The 20,568-nt window shown below is 40.6% G+C and overlaps 1 protein-coding gene across 1 annotated transcript in view; it reads right to left on the reverse strand.

The window, feature by feature from the left end:
• The window catches only part of HECA (HECA ribonucleoprotein granule regulator), a 36,569-nt gene that overhangs the window by 11,847 nt on the left and 4,154 nt on the right, over positions 1-20,568 (reverse strand). Inside the window, exon 2 of the mRNA XM_026666187.2 lies at positions 4,246-5,286. Within this exon, the coding sequence (XP_026521972.1) occupies positions 4,246-5,286 (1,041 nt within the window). The remainder of the gene's footprint in view (positions 1-4,245; positions 5,287-20,568) is intronic.

The raw sequence follows: 20,568 nt of genomic DNA on the forward strand, positions 1-20,568 counted from the left end.
CACTAGGGTAACGTTCCAATTCTACTTCCCAGAATTTTGTAGTTCAGTTCCGATAGCATTATATTATGCTCAAATGGGAATTTTTAAAGGACTCTTTAGGAATGTGCATTTGGGAATTAAAGCCTATAAATACCCAGAAGCCCTAATATCTATAATTAAGCAACCTCAGGGTGGTAAAATGAAACACAGGAAATACAGGAAATCCCTGATTTACAATCTTTCATTTCACAACCATTCAATGTTACAATGGCACTGAAAAAAAATGACTTATGACTTGCCTTCACACTTCTAACCACTGCAACATCCCAATGGTCACATGATCAAAATGTGGGTGTTTTGCATCACACATGTATTTGACCATTGCAATATCTGAGTGCCATTAGATCACCATTTGCGATGTTCCCAGCTGCAGTTAATGGAGGAAGCCACTTTTACTTAGCAATCATATGATTCATTTAATAACTGCTATGAGTCACTTAATAACTGTGGCACAAAAGGTCACAAAATTGGGTGCAACTGACTTAAGAGCTGCCTTATTTACCGACAGAAATTCTGGTACAAATAAGTCAAGGATTCTCTGTAAAAACAACTGCTGCTGCTGCTGTTTATAATGTCTATCTTTCAAATAGTCAAAAAGGCGTTTTTAATAAATATACAATATCACTAACTTGGTTTTAACCAATGTAATACTATAAAAACTGTGCAAGAGTTGATATGGTTCTACTGGTAACTACCTAAGTATCAAAACAGCTCATACAGTTGCCAGAACTAAAAGTGTAATTTCAGTTGTTGAAAAGAGCTTGTGGAAATGAATTGCACAAACGTAATTAAATTCTGGCCTGAACATTTCCACAAGAATAATTTATGCACTATCAGAATAACACAATTGGATTATGTAATCTTGACTGTTTGGGACATTTTAAGGAAAACTCTAAGCAGGCTATATGATTCACTGAAAATTCTGCAATAGTCTTTTAAAAATACAATCACATGAAGAAATGCAAAACACAATGTTTTGATTCCAATACACTGGCTATTGCTAATCAACAGCTGATAACCAGAAGATATGTGAACACAATGCACCTTATTTGCATATTTGCACATTATTTGTAGTCATTATATACCTCAGCAATGAAACAAGTGCAATCATGCCAGCATTTTTCACACTCTATGACTATGCTTTGTTTTTAAGGGTTTTTTTCTGACTTTTCTTTTAAAAATACTGCTTCTAGGCTACAAAATAGGCTTATTTTAGAACTCAGCATTTGTTTTGATGATTTATTATCAATGCAGAACAAAACATACATTAAGCCTTATACACTTAAATAGCCAATTATGCAATTTGGGCTACAATCCATATTATTACTGTTCTAGTTATCCAAGAGCAGTAGACAAAATAAACCTTTAAAACTACTAAGTAAAAAAGAGTAACAATGCAGACATCAATCACAGAAAACTCTAAATTAATTAAAATACAGTCTTTTAAAAACGAAGTTCATTTGAAAAATAAATTTCAAAGATAGTATCAGTGGTGCATTTTGAAAATTGTTACCACCGGTTCGGTGGGCGTGGCTTGGTGGGCGCGCTTTGCATGCGTGTGCACACTTTGCTCAGGCGCAGAGGCGTTTTGACTCGCCTCCTGCAATCCTGCACTCTCCCTGTCACTTCAGCAGCTGCCGCGCGGCACTTGCTGTGCCACGGAAAGCAGCTGGGCTTCAAAAGCAGGACCTAAAGGTTAGTATGGGAGCCCGGGTGGGTGGGTGGGCCCAACACGGAGCGTCGGAAGAACTGGTTCGGTCTCCGCTGCTCATCGCCACTACCAGCTCGGCAGAACCGAGCCAAACCGGTAGAATAACACCACTGGATAGTATGGTCCTGGAAGTATTACTATGACTGACTACGATGGGCAAATACAGAGAAGATGTACATATGCTAAATTCTAATGTGTATGATTTGGGGCCTATTGACATACATGAGTAGTCTTAGCCACAAGAGTTTGCAAACCATCAATGCAAAGGATGAGCTATCTCAATGTTGTGGGACTCTGTATGTTGCAAAGTAAGAAAGGCTAGGTTTTGGAAGAGGATCTGCATTTCTAAATTATGTCTAAATTGTGTAGGCATAGTTTTGTTTTTTACTACCTTAAAATAGTAAATTATGTTTTCAGTTTTCAGCAATCATGCTCAATGCAGATAGCAAAAGTGGGATTTGAAATTGAACTCTCTTGATTTATGGCTTATCAGGCAATCAGCTCATTCAATGTGAACCCACCATCAATCTTGCCTCATTTATCTTCTGGTGGGTTGCGTTGGCCTCTAGATTCGCATTAAAAGAAATAGTCACGACAGACCATATTTTCCTCCCATATTAGAAAACCCAAACTCTAAGTTATGTTTAATGTTAATTTTAGGTAGCAGAAATAAGCCACTATTGTAAATTACAATGTTAGGTTGGCTTGTTTCCATTCATTTCAAATTTATCATTAAAATCAAATTTTTATTTATTTTATCAATTTAATTTTATTATTAATTTTAATGACCTAATTTATGCAGCCGTTCTCTTAATTATTCTCATCTAATCCTTTTCTTCCTCTAAGCCCAGAAGATACCAACAATCTTATAGAGGTTTCTAATCATAATTTGTCTTTCTAGCCTGATTGCTTTTGTCTTTGCAAATTTCTTATCAGAAAACTTCCTAACAGCAAGCTTCAAAAAGTAATATTACAGTTCTGAAGCTGCAACCATTCATTTAGTGACCATTCAGTGACCGGCACTGAAAAAAGTTAGTTATAACCGGTCTTCACACTTATGACTGTCGCAGCATCTGAATGGTTATGTGATCAAAATTCGGTCACTTGACAAGTGGCATGCATTTATGACAGTTGCACTGTTCCAGGGTCATGTGATCACCATTTGTAACCTTCCCAGCCAACTTCCAACAAAGTCAATAGAGGAAACCAAACTTGCTTAATCTGTGTGAATTTGTTTAGTGAATATCATTCACTAAACAAATGCAGTGATTTGCATAATAACTGGCAAAAAGGGTCATAAAATGAGACAAAACTCACTTAGCAGTTGTCTAGTAGGCAACAGAAAATTTGGGCTCAATTACGGTCCTAAGTCAAAGATTACCTATATATTATAGGTAGTCCTCAATTTATGATCACAAGTGGAACCTAAATTTCTGTTGCAAGGTCTCTATTAAGTGAGTCATGATCAATTTTAATGACTTTTTTTGCCACGGTTGTTAAGTGAACCACTTCAGTTGTTAAGTGAATCACATGGGCTTCCGCCCTTGACTCTGCTTGTCAGAAGTTGCTGGAAAAGTTGTAAATGGCAATCATATGACACACACACCAACACCCTGCAACTGTCGTAAATATATGCCACTTTGCCAAGTGCCCAAATTTTGATCACATGATACTGCCACAGCCATAAGTGCAAGTTGTAAGTCACTTTTTTCAGCACTGTTGTAATTTTGAACAACCATTGAACAAATTGTTATAAATCAAGGACTACCTGTATCCAAACACATTAACCTAAAATCTAAAATATGCTTCTTGTAAGCAAATGCAAAGGCAGATAATTTAGAATACTGAAGAAATACAAAATTGTTCCACCAGCAATTCTTTTTCTGTCTAAGTTCCAAGTATATATCTGTAAATATAAGCACACTGTGGATCAGAAAGACATGGAGCAGCTGCCAAAAAGAAAACAAAACAAATTTAATTAATCAAGGAGAGAAGCAACCTAGAACTAAGGAGAAAATTCCTGACAGTTAGAACAATTAATCAGTGGAATGAATGTTTCCAGAGCAGGGAGTTGGACTAGGAGACCTTCCAATTCTAATTATCTACAGCCTTTTTTTTTACACAATTTCTCTGCTAGACACATATTCTTTGCTAAAAGTATATTTCTTCTGCCAAGTTATTTTGAAACAGAAGAGACAGTTAAAATTTTATTAAACTTTTATTATGGTCTATTGTACTAGCCTTCATCAATCTGAGCATCTTCACGTTGTATGAATACTTCCACATTTTTCAGCAATAACCTTGCTGGTTGGGGATTCAAGAAACTGAATTCCAGACATTTAGGAATAATGCACAAGATGGAAAAGGCTAATGTAGACCGTCTTCTAAAAATGCAAGATATTAATAAAAATTATAGACTTTAGTTATGCCATTTAAGAAATAGCCAATAAATTTAATAAATACATAAACAAAACAAAAATAAAAGCAACCTGTACCTTGAAGGTGACAGGGAACATCATACTCAATTTCATCATGTCTTGATGGGCTAAGAAACAACGTTCCATCCACCAGTGGAAACTGTTCAAATACAGGCAATGCTCTATGGCATAACGCACAGTTGACAACATTTCGATGACTGGCACTGAGTGCTGCAAGAATGAATTTACGTAAATCTTCTCCTTGACCCACTTGGGCATCATCCTCCATACGGACATGGAAAGTGTTCAATTTATGTCTAGGTATGTGAGTAAGGAGTTCAGATAAATCAAGCCTTCTCAAAAATTGTACTGGAGCATCAAAATGTCCTGATCTGTGTACTTGTAACCCAGATGTCCCATAATCAAAGTGAGCATTTCTAAACAAACCACTATTGGCCATATTCTTTCTATGAGGTTCTAAATGAATGGCATTCTTCAAAAATTCTCCTAAGTATCGTGAAGAGCGGGGGCCACTGAAATGGGTGGGGGCCAGAACAGAATAACCTGCAGGGGGGGACTGTCCAGGAGAACCACAGGGAGAACGGACTGCATAGCTACCACCAGCAGTGCCTTTCTCTTGAGAGTTTTGCCTGTCCATTGAATGCCGTCGTTGGAGATCATGGTTTAAACCTTTCTGTGGTTTGTTAGCAGACCTGCACTTTTTAAGATCTTCTGAAGACTCAGATGTTGATCTTCCACTGCTTTTTTCGGACCCTGATTTTTTCTTCTTTTCATCTTGCATTCGTTTTACTTGGTACCAATCCGTGTCTTTTTTTAAATGGCCTTGCCCACATCGACATGAACAAAAACGGAAGGCAAGATCATATCCTTTCTTGGTCCACATATTTTGCCGACACTGTTTCTCGTTCCAACTCCTTGCTCTTCCGATGCAATTAAATTGAGCCAAAATGCTGCTCTCCCATTCGTAAAAACACTGAAGATGCATCCAAGTGCTGTAGGGACAATGCTCATTGTTGCAAACAACTTTCTGGTAGTCATCTTTTTCTAGGTCAACAGGCCGTCCAAAGCTACACAACAGTGGTGTAGCACAAGGTGCTTCTGTGGAATGCAGAAGAGATAAGACAGATGAGCTGTACGATTCAAAATTAATTACTTGCAATCTTTATTTTAGGTTTTTTTACTATATAAGAGAGATATGCTAAACTACAATCCAGGTACTCTAAGCACATACGTAGTTCTATGTACATTTAAACCAGGGGTGTCCAACCTTGGCAACTTTAAGACTTGTGGACTTCAACTCCCAGAATTCCTCAGCCAGCTGGCTGAGGAATTCTGGGAGTTGAAGTCCACAAGTCTTAAAGTTGCCAAGGTTGGACACCCTGATTTAAACTATGCTGTGAACTGAGATTCCATATATCAAATGAGCACAGTAAGCCTAATGGATTGACCTTTTATTTTATTGTTCACAACACTTAAGAGCTGCAGAAAGCACCAAGGCATATCATTCAGTAAATTTTGTTTAAAACACTGAGTTTGAATTTATGACATCTGTTTACTTGTTTAGTTTATTCCTTATAAAATTAGATATCTTACTATAATGTTTTCAGAAAATATCAAAATTAGAATACATTTCAAACTGTTTTTATTTAATAGCAATAAAGTATTTAACATATTGTTGCCTAGATATGTGTTTTTAAGATGTTAGTATAGACCTGAACTTATTTCTGGTAATTGTAAGTTTGTAGTGTTTTTCAGCATTAAGCCAAAAATTAGCTATATATGACATTAATTTAATATTAATATTGTATACTATTAAGAAGTTATTAAATTAGGTTTTGATGTGTATGAGTCAAAGAACATTAATATGTATTTATTTAAGGCAAGTCTGCCAACATATAAACATCTTTCAAAACTGTATTTCTTTAAAAAATTGTATTCCAGAGTCAAAAATTAAAATGGTCTTTGATATATTTGAAGAACTTGAATAACTGTTATTGTTGAGAAATACACCTTTTGATTAACGAAGATTTCTATCTCCAAAATCTTAGTAGGCTAACTTTCAGGAATTTAAACCTTCTGATATGGTAAAAGAGATATTTTAGAGAGAATGATACAAATTAGGCTATATATAGGACTAAATATTTAGCCCTAATATTTGGAAGCATAACCAATTCTCCCAAACTCCAAAACAAGAACACAACTCTTGAAATCCCACAACCACCATTTTAAGAGAACACACATTTCTGGTAACAATATGTGACAACCAGAGCAATAAAATGAGAATCCATGTATACTTGGAATGATTTGATTGAAAAACCCATATTTTCTTTTTTCATATTTAATTGCTAGTGAATTCCATAACATACAGTCCTCAACTTACAACAGTTCATTTGGTGACCATTCAAAGTTACAACGGAACTGAAAAAAGTGACTTATGACCATTTTTCACAGTTACAACTTTTGCAGCATCCCCATGGTCCCGTGATCAAAATTCAGATGCTTGGCAACTGCTTCATATTTATGACCGTTGCTGTGTCCCAAGATCATGTGACCTTTTGCGACCTTCTGACAAGCAAAGTCAATAGTGAAGCCAGATTCACTTTACAATCAGGTTACTAACTTACCAACTGCAGTGATTCACTTAACAACTGAGGCAAGGAAGGTCGTAAAATGGGCAAAATTCACTTAACAAATGTCTCACTTTAACAACAGAAATTTTGGGCTCAATTGTCATAAGTCGAGGACTATTTGTAATTCCCACGAATAATCGCCTACCCAAATTATTGTGAGGCATGTGAATCTAAAGTAATAATAAATCGTATTTTCATACATTTTCATCTAGAAATAAAAGATGACCCTCTCCACACTGAAACAGGCATTAATAAACATATTTTAAAAATAGTGGTGCAAAATAGTGGTACTTGATAATGACTGGAATACCGAGAGAGACTAGACTATTATATTATCATCTCATTTATATATTATGTTTAGAATAGAATTTTATATTAAGATCAAATGATACTGACCCACACTGCAGTTGTTTAAGTTAATCAAAGTCAACTGCCATCAGGGAAGTCAACCAAGCAACATAAAATTATTATTTCATATTCCCATACATTAACCCTCTGAGCCAATGTAAAACAATGATCAAATGAAGAACATTAAACTCTACAATGAGTTTTTTCTTCCAAAATACCATTTTGGACAACCATTCTCCAATTTGAAGCAATAAATGCTCTACATTTCATTTAGCAGCTACACATATAAAATTGGTCTGTAATTAAATGGACAATTATTATTCTTTTTATTAAAAATTAGAAGAATACAATACTTGTATTTTATCCTTTGGAAAGGTAGTCAGATGAATTAAGGTATTTAAAATCCTTAGAATGATTAAAATCTGCCATTCAGAATTAACATATGTAGCCAGACAACTGGCCTACTTTAATGATTAAAATTAATTGCTTGTAAAATAAGCTATCCCATTTTTAGAATTAACTGGTTCTCATCTGCTCTCTCATGCAAAAAATATTCACAAAAAGAAATATACAATGTACAAGATTCCTCTCTTCCAACAAAACAGTAAAAACGGGAACGAAAAAAAGAAAAACAGTATGGAAATGTGGAAGGGAGAAAGTAGTTCCACGGGAAGGAAAAAGAAAAGGATGGAAACTGAATTAAGATAAGGAGCAGGGAAGAGGTAAATAAACAGAGAAGAGGAGAAAAACAGAAATCCTAGATCCAGCATATGAACATGTAATAAACTAGATAATTCAAACAACCAATCGAGAAAACCAATCAGCTTCTCAGAATTTAAATACAGCACCGAATGAACAGCCAACCACGCAACCAACTGACCAAACTGGCACTCAAGACATATATAATAAGCTAAAGAGGAATAGGACAAGACTTCTACAAAACTCCCGCTAATGATGTTACCTAGCCTGGTAACAAAACGTTCAGGAATTAAATGGCAAGTTCGGAGAGCAAACCACTGCCAAAATCTAAAACCCAAACTACAAGTATTTTCTATTATTTCAAATGGAAACCCTGCTTAGACATTACAGACACATTTCTACAGGCAGGAAATCTTCAACGATTCACACTTTCTGTCCATTCCTGCTACTTTTTTTATCTTATCACAAATCTATGGAACACTTCAATATCAGCACAATAACAAACTTTCTCTTGGGGGCTTAGTAATAGGAGTTATTAACATGTTTCTTTGGAGAGAGAAAAAAAAACCCTAAAGTGAAGAGTTAGTGCTTCCAATATCCATTATCAGTAGGAATATCTGGCCTGAAGAAATAAACTAAAAGAAATAAATATCCTCATTTCAAATGGCATGCTTCCTTTTTTCTTATTCAGACACTTTTTTTAAACTCCAGGAGTATTTGCATATCATCAGAAGGTTCCTCAATTGTTGGCAGTACAATCAGGCAACTGGTGAATGGGCGTTGGTAGAAGTTACCGTGAACACCCTTTCTATCTATGCTGCAAGAGAGCTCAGGATGGGTTGACTCCTTCCTATGATGTCATAGCTGAGTCTGTACTCAGATATAAAAGCCAAACCCCGGGAGAGACCCCAGCTTTGGCGAAGATACTTGACAGACTGAAAGGTGTCTCTGAAAGCCCAAAATAAATACAGAAATATGTCTTACCCTCTCCGGACGAATCAAGGGAGGGGCTGGGCTCTCTCACACCATAGATAGAAAGGGCATTCACGGTAACTTCTACCAACGCCCATTCTCCTCCATGCTGCATCGAGAGCCCAGGATGGGACATACCAAAGCTTGCATGTCCATGGGCAGGTCCTCGTCTAGCTCATCACACCGACTGTGGAACCACTCGTTTAAGCACCCGTCTGCCGAAGGCTGCAGTCGCCAAGGCAAAAGCATCCAGATGGTAGTGTCTGATGAAAGGAGACGGGGATGTCCACGTGGCCGCACGACAAATCTCCTCCAAGGATGCTTGGGTCGCCCAGGTAGCAGAAGTGGCCGCGCTTCTGGTAGAGTGCGCCATCAGACCTCGGGGAACTGGAAGGGCCACAGCTTTGTAGGCCTGCTCAATACAAGACCTGACCCACCTGCTAATAGTAGAAGAGGCTTTGTGCCCCAAGTGAGAAGGGAAAAAGGAAACAAACATGGCTTCTGACTTCCTGAAGGAGGAAGTACGCTTAATGTATATTCTAAGAGCCCTTCTTACATCTAGCGTGTGCCACTGCCGCTCTAAGTCATGGTGTGGGAGAGGACAGAAGTCAGGCAAAACAATGTCCTGGGACCTGTGAAACCAGGTGTTAACCTTCGGAATAAATGAGGGGTCCAGACGAAGAACAACCCTATCATCGTGAAAAGAACAAAGGTCCTGTCTGATGGAAAGAGCAGAAATGATGGCAACAAGGAACACTACCTTCAGAGTCAGGAAACGGAGAAACACTGTTCTAAGGGGTTCAAAGGGAGGGCTTTGTAAGGGCATTAAGGACCAAATGAAGGTCCCAGGAAGGATACCTGTGAACCACCGGAAGGTGCAGGTTGGAAGCCCCTTTCAAAAACCTCCTGACTGAAGTGTGATGGGATAAGGAAGGAAGCGAACCCCATGAAAGGATTGAGGAGAGGGCCGCAACCTGCCTGCGTAAGGTGTTGGGGGCCAAACCTTTTTCCAGCCCATGCTGAAGGAAGCTAAGAACTTCTGCCAACTGGGCTGAAGCAGGAGAAAGACCCTCCCTGAGGCACCATCGGGAAAAAGCCTTCCAGGTGGTATCATAGATGTGCCTTGTAGAAAGTTTGCGAGAAGCCAGGATAGTGAGGATGACCCTCTCGGGAAGATCAGCCTCCTCTAGCCGCTGCCGCTCAAATGCCACACGGTCAGCTTGAACCACTGGGGCTCTGGGTGGAGCAGGGCCCCCTGGTGAAGGGAGATTAGATGAGCAGGGATCCTCCAAGGAGAAGCCACCGATAGGTTGACCAGGTCCGCAAACCAGGGCCTCCTTGGCCAATAGGGTGCCAGGAGGAGCTCCGCACGTTCCTCCAACCTCTTCCGAATTACTGCCGGAATGATAAGAAGCGGGGAAAAGACATAGAGGAGACCCTTGGGCCATCTGCACCGAAGAGCATTGGTCCCCTCCGCTCCCTGGCAAGGAAACCTGGTGAAGAATCTGGTGACTTGGGCGTTTTGAGGAGTGGAGAAAAGATCCACCTCCGGTGTTCCGAATCTGAAGGAAAGATCCCTGAATAGACATGGAGGAATGGACCATTCTGCCTGGTCTACTAGGCTCCTGCTGAGCCAGTCGGCCTGGGAGTTGCCGACCCCGGAGATGTGGTCCGCCGAAATCGATAACAGGTGTTTCTCTGTCCATAACCCCAACCATAGAGCCTCTCTCATGAGGGCTTTGGACCTCGTCCCCCCTTGCCGGTTGACATGAGCCTTTGCGGCCATGTTGTCCGTAAGGACTAGAACATGAGAGCCGGTCACTAATTGCCTGAAATGCTTGAGAGCCAGAGAAATGGCTCTGAGCTCTAGCCAATTTATGGGAAGGGTCTGTTCGGATCTGGACCAAACGCCCTGAGCTATCAGGCCCTGCATATGGGAACCCCAACCCAGGAGGCTGGCATCGGTGGTTATCACTAGCCTGTCTGGGTCCCTGAACAGGAGTCCCCTCCAGATAGATGGGGAATGCCACCAATTGAGAGATCTTCGGATTTGTAGCGGGAGTGAGTCCTTGATGGATGAGTGGCTGGTTCCTGCTCGTTGGTAGGGAAGCAGGAACCATTGGAGGGCTCGGGAGTGGAGCCGAGCCCACGGGACGATGCCAATACAGAAACCATCTCCTCCAGAAGTTTGGACAGCAGCGACAGAGGGACAATTTGATGTTGCTGGATCTGGCTGATGATCTCTGCAAGGCTCTTTCCACGAGTTGGGGACAGGAAAACCTGGCACAACATGGTATTGAGAGAGCTGGCTCTTTTTGGTGTTGATGGAAAATCCGTGGCTCTGGAGACATGACAGGGTAATTTGCAGATCCCGATGGGTTGCAAGGATGGAAGAGGAAAGAATCAAAATGTCGTCCAAGTAGCATTGGATCCTCACTGGAATAGAACGCAGAGATGCCACCAATTCTGCCAGAACCTTTGTGAAGACCCTTGGAGCCGATGAGTGGCCGAAGGGAAGTGCTCAATACTGGTAATGGGTATTCTGAAAACAGAAACGGAGAAACTGGCGATGATGAGGCCAAATTGGGATGTGGAGGTAAGCCTCAGTGAGATCAATGGAAGAGAGGAGGTCGCCCTCCCGAACGCTCTCTAAAATAGAATGCAGAGTCTGCATTTTAAATCGCCTGTATTTGACAAATTGGTTGAGAAATTTTAGATCCACCCCCCTGAGGCTTTGGGAGCGATGAAAAGGCAAGAGTAAAGTCCATGTCCCCGTTGAGACGGGGGAACAGGTTGAATAGCCCTGACTTCAAGAAGGTGCTGAATGGCCTGATTCATGAGGGCTTGCCTGGAAATGTCCCGAGACACAGGACAGATCAAAAAAATTTGGGGGGGGGGTGGGATTAGGAAGTCCAATTGTAACCCTGACCTAGTAGTGCTAAGCGTCTGTCATTGATTCCTCCCATTTGGAGGCAAAGAAGGCTAGGTGACCTCCGATGGGTGAGGAGAATGAGGGATTACTTAGAGCGATGGAAGGAATGACCCCCTTCTCCCTGAAAGGGCCGTTTACCAGTAGAAGGTTGTTGCCTGCCAGATGTTTCCGCCCGTTGGTCTTGGCATTGGGAGTATGGCCTGTGAGAGCGGGGGAAGCGAGATGAGGTCTCCGCTCGGAAGGCAGGAGGGTGATAAGGAGCAGGGCGATAGTCGGCTTTCTTCCCAGAGGAAGAGAGAATTTTACGTTTATCTCTGGTTTCGATGAGATATGGTTCCAGAGCATTGCCAAAAAGCTTATCGCCTGCGAATGGAACTGAAGCCAGATTCCATTTTTGGCGTGACTCCGCCTGCCAATTTCAGAGCCCTAAAAGTCTTCTTGCTACTACAGAAGATGCCATGGCCTTGGATGCAAATTTGGAGGAATTAAGAGTGGTATCCGCAGTGAATTCCGCCGCTGCAATAATCTTATTAAGGTCTTGGTGAGACCGAAGGTCAGAAGCAGGCAATCTATTCTAGAGTTGGCGCAGCCACCGTATGGATGCCCTGGTGAAGAAGGATGCTGCTGTTTAAGCTCGAACAGCCCAAGCAGCAGCCTGGTGATTGCACTTGTGGGTCTGTTTGGAATGTTTATCATCCGGTTTCAGGATATCTTCTGGCTCCGTGGGAGTGCCAGAAGATGAGAACGAGGCCAGAACCGGAATGTCAACAGAAGGCACTGCCAGGGCATTGTCCAGAGCTGCGCTGACATTGTAGAAACGCTTATCTAGAGAAGATGGGCAAGGACCTGCCGAAGGAGAAGCGCACTGTTCCTTGACCATGTCCAGGAACAAAATGGGAGAAGGCAAAACCTCTGCATTCACTACATGCAGAAGAGGCTTGGAGAAGAGCGAATCCCCTTGGCTGAGGGGATTTCCTTGTGGCTCGGGAGCCACTTCCTCTGGTGACAGCTTGGCAGTGACCAAGGCCTTGCTGAGTAATGGTCTGAAGAGAGTAGGTTTGAAGACCAATGCAGAGGATGTCTGCTCTGAGCGAGAATCCTCTTCCTCTGAAAGATTTTGGTCAAAAATCTCACCCTCTTCACACTCTAAATGAGAAGAGTAACTGTGTTCAAATGGTGAAGGCCTTCCTTCCTCATCAACCTCCTCCCATTCTGGTAGAGAAGAATGGACCCTGAGGTCCTGAGGCCTATGTAAATCAGGATGATGAGGCAAGGAACTTATAGATTGAGAAGGGAGAAGGGCCTGAACCCTTTCCAGAGGTTGAAGAATTTGCTTGAAGCCTTCAGCCAATCCCTGCCTAATGGCTGATGAGACTACATCTTGGATATCCTTGGTCTATGCTCAAAGGTAGAGGCAGAAGGCCGAAGGCCCGCTGCGTGGGAGTGAAGGTGGCTTCAGGCCTAGATTGAGGAGAGGTTCGAGGCCTGGAGGGAGCGGGAGGAGCATAGGGCACAGAAGCCTGTTGGAAATAAGGCCCAGATCTGCTTAAATCCTGAGGATCTGACTGTACAGCAAGAGCCTCAGGAGACAAGGATGGAGGATGGAAAGGCTCATAGACAACTTCTCCTCCCCTGGGAGGGCTTGGTTGGGGCCCACGAGTATCACCTGAAACATGCTGTAGTTGCACTCCCTTCTGTTGAATAGTTCTGTTGAACTGCCTCTCTAGAGCTGCATGTCTGCGCTTCTCTGCCCTCAATTCAGCCTGATTTGCCTTCTTAGGGGCTAGAGCCTTAGCTTTGATTTTAGCAGCCACCTCCCTCTGGACTGATTGGGTGTGTTGCCTACGTCTTTTTCTCCTATTGGGCTTAAGAGACTGTTCCACTGGGGGGGGGGAGCTCTGCCTGAGCCTTATCTTGCTCCATTTATAAAATAAAGGCTCTTGAGTTGGAAAGAAGCTGTTTAGAAATTTTTCTATTAAGCCCCTTAGGGTATAAATGCCCCCCCGGCTTACAAAATGGCCGCTCACCTCGTGGTGGAAGGCTTGAATCCAAGATGGCCACTGACTACAGGAAAACAGGCCCCCAGACTGAAGAATCGCCCTGAGCGAAGTCAGAAAGAGAAAAACACAGCAACCAGCTACACGATCAGCTGGCTGGAGCTCTTATCAGTTTGCCGATCGTGTTTATGATCGCTCCAAACTGCAGGCGTGGGGGAGGTCTGCAGACGCTGCCCAGCTTGCCTGCACAGAGCTCTGTGACGCTGCTCCCAACATTGCAAGGCTCTCCTGAAAGAGCAGCTGCCCAGATCCCTGGGAGCTGCTTGAAGAGAGGAAAAAAGTACTGAAGATCGCTGGTGATTGCTATCTAACAGAACGCTTTCAGAGACACAGCTACTGACTGAAAGGAGCTGAGTCAAAAGCTGGGGTCTCTCCCGGGGGCTGGCTTTTATATCTTAGTACAGACTCAGCTATGACATCATAGGACAGAGTCAACCCATCCTGGGCTCTCGATGCAGCATGGAGGAGAATTGGGCACTTGCTGGTTCCCTTGAAGAGGTTTCTAAATCTTCTACCCACAATCCTATTGCAAAGGACTCATGGAGAGGGGCTGCCTCTCTTTATATTTCAGTTAGATCTCTCTGTCCTGGTTTACTTAACAAGTAGCAAATGAAAATCCACCTGCCATCATTATCTTTAGACAGTGTCACTGATCCATTAAGACTTATGCAAGTTTTATTATATATCCAGGTTAAAGCACTAGAACAGAAGTTTCCAAACTTGGCAACTTTAAGACTTCTGGACTTCAACTCTGGCTGGAGAATTCTGGGAGTTGAAGTCCACAAGTCTTAAAGTTGCCAAGTTTGGGGACTCCTGAACTAGAGGGAAATTTAAAGAGTACACAAAAAAGCATAAGTAAAAAACAAAAAATGACTTCTACAGAATAAATAAATGAACATCATGTTTTTGACTTGTTTAATTGGGTTCTCTTTATCTGGTTTTAGGATTTGTGTGAGCAACACATCATGTTTTGGTCCTATATATGTAGAAATATTCAAAAGAGTTCACAAACTTTTAAGAAATGCTGTAATTACAGTATAAAGTCATTCCAGTTGCAGCATACTGTTGAAAGAAAAAAAGGCAAGTTTTACAAGCTAACTGACATGTGAGAATTAATGGAACTTTTGTCCAACATATTTTGAGGGCTGCAGGATAAGAATCTTCTTTAAATGTTCAGTTTGCAACTATTAATTGACCATCAACACAAACTTTCAAACAAATGCAATAGCTCATGTTCAATTCTACAAATTGTCACTTTATTTGTTTTGTTTATTCATCATAGCTGCCCAACTCAAAATTAAGTGATTTTGGTGGCATATAATAAAGTTAAAAACAAAATATACAAATTAATATTAACATAATTAATATTAAAAGTATTAAATTATAGATGGCTTAAAAACTGCAATAATTGTTAAAATCAGTTGGAATTATATTCCTAAAATTTACTAAAGGACAGCAACTATTACCCGGTAGTAGCCTGCTTGTCTCTTAGTCTCCAGCCCTTGTTTCTCTATAATCTGTAATTATATAGAGTACAACAGCAAAATCCCATTTCACTAATACGTTAAATTTGACAAACCAATATCAAAAATTCTCCACTTTATTACCTGGACAGGAACAGAAGCAGAGTCTCATTACAGATGGACTTCATTTGTTTATCCCCTATGAAAAACTAGCCATCTATCTGATAAACAACACGGCTTATGATCACACTCAATTTATGATCCATGAATAATCACAAAGCAGGAAATGAATGTTAAAGAAAAACATTGAACTGCAGCAAAATGAAAGGGAAAAGATTTAAAAAGTAGCCCAGCCAATCACCACAAAAAGAGAAGCTACTAGATATTCAGAGACTTGTAACACAACTCACTTCTGAAAAGTAACATTTGGGAACATGCAGCTCTGGTAACCAACAGAAACTCAGTCAAATCTATGTATACCTATCACTCACTAAAACACAAAATTCCCACAAAAATGGCAAATGAATAATAATGACTATAAGTATAATTAAGTAAAATGCATTACAGAACTTAACACAGCAAAGTTTTGGTAATATACTGGTTTTTTTTTTCCTTCATAACACTGTTGTTATAGCCAAGCCTACTTCAACCAGCCTAGCTTCATTATATCACTCAGTAAAAATGGGCTGGAACTTGCCTTAAAGTCTGAAAGAAAATTAGATATCCATGAAAGGATAATTAATCTGAAAATGTTTAAATTAGAAGAGTTCACAAACAGCTTATTAAAACAACTCTTTAAAAGAAATTATAGGTAGTTCTTGAGTTATGACAATTAGAACCAGAATCTCAGTTGTTGAATGAAGTAGCTGAGACATCACATGATCACTTTGCTTAACAACTGCAATCCCGGCATTCAAGATTAGAGTCATTAAGCAATCTCGTGAGTTATTAAACTGATAAGAGTCCCAGGGTAAGGACACAGGTGTCACATGGGGATTGGAGAAGGTGCTGAGAAGCCCAGCCCAGGCTGCACATGAAATGGGAGAGGAATGCAAAGCCATAACTTCTTCTTAAAGCCTTAGCCTCAACCTGGTCTTGCAGTGTGTGCTCAGCAGCAGAGGCACCGAGGCTAGGCCTGAAGTAAAGAGCTGGGGTCTTCAACAGTCTCAGCCAGCTGCCACTGACCCCAGACCTCAGCTTCAGCCCTGGCACTGCTGAAAAATGCTGCCAAATTCCCCGTACCTGATCTTCCCTCCCCCATCTAGGGTGACCAATATAGAGGCACTTGGTGGCAATGTAGAGGATGGGCTTGGAGTAGAGGCCTGGGAATTTCAGCAGTCTCAGCCACTGCCCCCGCCCCCAGAGCCAAATATTTTTGTCTGCGTGCCTCTCCCATTTTCAGGGAGAATTAAAACTTTTCTTCTCTCTATTCTCTGCCACTGGTACAGAACCTGTATTTCTTCAAATGTTTCTGAATTGTGTCATCCTTCCACAATCTAGCCAATGATCAGAAGTAATGCGAGTTCTAGCTCAACATTTGCAAGACATTATTTCTTCTCTTTTGCTAAGTGATTAGTCATCAAACCATTTAAAAGCTGCTCAACCTCTTTGTCTTTTTCTCCATATAATTTTATATAATTCCCAAAGAAAACCAATGAAAGAATACATGTTGACACTGAAGCTCTCATACCAGAACAGGCCTGAAGAATTCAACTTACACACATCCACTTACCAGTACTACCCAGTCAGGAGTAGGACTGGGAAAATTCTACAACTAACAACATTAGACTTCTGCTTTCCTTATAAATCAAATGCTATCACATACTAGGTCCCTTCGCTAATATTCAAACCTAGATAACTGTACTGCTCAGATCTAGGTTCTTCAAACAGAAGAATGGGACCACTACAGCTTCTTGTGGACCATAAGTTCTAAGTTCTTAGTTCTGTTCAGTCATTTAAATTTCCTTGTGTGTCAGCTCTAGACATCAAAATGAATTCTTCCTCTACTATAATCTCTTTCTATTTCCTATATTGGGTCCTGAAAACAAACAAAACATCAAGACTTCATGGATTTCCTCTTATCAAATGACAAGTTTCAAATTTGAACACAATATAAAATGGCACTAACAGCCCTTGTCAGTGTCCTAAACAGAGTAGAGATGCAACCAGCTCTGCCCCATAGACCTCTTTATGGCTTTTGATTCCATCCTTCTAGTCCAGACTAGCTACAGGAAATTACTGTTAGCCCTTCAAGACAGGTTGGAGTAGGAATCCAATGGCATGTAGGTCAGTACTACATTTGTTATAAAGCAGGGGTCCCCAAACTTGGCAACTTTTAAGACTCGTGGAAGCCAAGTTTGGAGACCTCTGTTATAAAGTTACAGTAACAGAGTCTTGTTAATCTGAATCAAGGGTCTTCAAACTTGGCAAGTTTAAGACTTGTGGACTTCAACTCCCAGAATTCCTGAGCTAACATGACTGGAGGAGAAATTCTGGGAGTTGAAGTCTACAAGTCTTAAAGCTGTCAAGTTTGAAGACCCCTGGACTCTGAATGCATTCCCACACGCTTTATCTTTGTGAGAACTAGGAGTATCTTTGTCCAAGACATTTACTCAAATTACATTCCTGCACCAGACTCACATATTTTTTATCTGACTATTATCTTGGCAGTGGCTCTTCCTCTTGTCCGTCAAGGCCATTCTCTCTACTGTTTACAGTAGACAGCTCAGTGTTATGGCAGACCTCCTTTCTGCACAGCCAGTTCCACTGGGTGTTTGTGAGGGGAGAGGAACCAATCCCAAAGCCCATGATTGAGAAGTGAGTCAGAGCTTGAAACTTTGACTGGCAGGGGAGGTCTTTCATTGGATCAGGATCAGGTAACATCAATATGTTGATGATATTGAATTATATATCTTGACTTCTAACTAGCCAAGAATTGTTGTCAAGCTCTGGCCCCACAGCTATTAGGTCTGAATGGTGGCAAATAGCCTCAGATTAAATCCTGTGGGTACTCAGTGGATACTGAGGGTACTCAGTCTTCCCAGTTCGGATCCACTTGACCCTGAACACACTGCCCTGCTTGGGACTAGTGCATAATCAGGGCATCTTCCTGGATTCTCAACTCCTGTTTGAGGAATAGCTGCTAGGTGTAGCTAAAGACACCTTTGCATAGGTTCAACTTTTGTCCCAATTGTGCTTATTTCTGGATTGAGAGCCCTCCCCCTTAGGGTGAGTCATGCTTTGGTCACCTCAACAGTGGACTGTTGCAATAAGCTTTAGACAGGACTGTCCTTTAGGATCACTCAGAAGCTACAAGAAGTTAGCACAAACACTGATGGATAACCTTTGCTATGCCAATGTAAGGTAGCTGCTAGAAGCTGCACAGTTTGCCAGATGGCTTCTGGGTACAATTCAAGGTGCTGGTTATTACTTATAGTCCTGCTTGGCACAGGGCCTAGCAATTTGGAGGACCATGTGCTTTCTGCACTGTCACCATCCTATGTATATTCTAACATACTCAGCTTGTTTTGGATCCCATCAATTAAACAATGCCATCTAATGGGAGCAAGAAAGTAGAACTTCTCTGTGATAGCACCTACTCTTTAGAATAGCATCCACCCAGAGATTACCTTGGCTATGTTTAAAATCTTGGTTTTCTCTTAAGACCTTGGTTTAGGAGTTAGGTAGGCCATCTTTGAATCAGTTGTAATATGATAAGAAGTTATACTGTCCTTCAGATAATGGTTGTTTTTATACAATGTTGTTTCTTTTAATTTGTGAAACTACCCAGTCTCATTTTGGAATTCAGCAGACTAAACATTCAACAAAGAAACAAACAAACAACAAATGCATCTAAGGTGACATAGATGTAATTCAGCTGCTACACTAACCACTCTTTATGCACCATATCAAAATTTAGGTTGCCAAATGTATACACTGGCAATGCACAATTTAGGGTAGTTGTATCTTCAGTCTTTGACTTTCCTTACCTCAACTTCACAAATTCATTCTCATCCTCACAAGTTATTAGGCAATTCTGTGCACCATCTAAATACAATGTATTCTCACTTAATTTAATCTACTGTATCTTTTTTTTTTCTGGAGAAGAATGTACTTTTTGCACAAACATCAAACAGATAAGCAACAGAATGCTTGTGTTCTGGTGTTAAGTCACATTTGGTAGGCAGGCGATGCTACTTTTCAAATTGAGCCAATAATTAAAATGTATATTTAAATTAATTAAAACAATAGTGTATCGGTATGTATCGGCATATTCCACATGTATTGGCAACAGACTTATATTTATGACATTTGTAGTGTCCCAGGGTCATGTGATCGCTTTTTGTAACCTTCTGACAAGTAAAGTCAATTGGAGAAGTCAGATTCACATAACAACTATGTTACTAACTTAACAACTACAGTCATTCACTTAACAACTTTGGCAAGAAAGGTCATAAAATGGGACAAAGCTTACTTAACAAATGTATCACTTAACAGAAATTTGGGGCTCAATTGCAGTCATAAATCAAGGACTGGCTGTGTATCCCACTTATTTTCACATATACTACAAGCCCATCTACAGACAAACTCTTACATTTTTAACTGAAAAAAGTGCCACTTGTGGATTATCTAATTATGAAATTAAAATTTATGAAAATTCCAAATAATCCTTATCCTCAGGTGGCACATTTTCATGGCATTTTGGTCAACTTATTTGTGGATAGGTTTAGATGCAAGTATATAACAGTAATAATTTTCTTCTTCAATCAGGCAAACAATTTCAAAACCAGTAGCTACTTTTGGAGGGGTTCTGGCTAGCCAGTCAAAGCCTTTGTGGGCACAATATATGGCATGTTGCTAGAAAACCATTCCACTGTTGGACTTAATGTCTACAACAGCTTTCCAAGTCTATTTTCCAAAGGCTGGAAATGTAATTCAACCAACTTCCTGTTCTCTATGATATATTTCAGGAAATGTGTAAGTTACTTCTGAAATGCCAAGGTCAATCTGTACCAAGAAAAAGCACATTACAAAGCTGAATCACTCCACTTTGCACAAGTACAGTATATTGTTCTGATTTCAATATCTTGAAATTAGCAATAAATCTTAAATCTATCTTAACAGTAACATAAACCAATTTTTGCACATGGGGTTACATGCTATACTGTTCATGCCTAGATGATGGTCTCACCCATTTGCATATTGCCAGAGTTACATAAATCAACACTTACATAACCTGGGAATTGCCATTATACTAACGTTTGTGATGAAAATGCGTA

This window comes from Notechis scutatus, chromosome 1, assembly GCF_049901735.1.
Source record: "Notechis scutatus isolate UNSWTSFEM ecotype Mainland chromosome 1, rNotScu1.2, whole genome shotgun sequence".
Taxonomy (NCBI): domain Eukaryota; kingdom Metazoa; phylum Chordata; class Lepidosauria; order Squamata; family Elapidae; genus Notechis; species Notechis scutatus.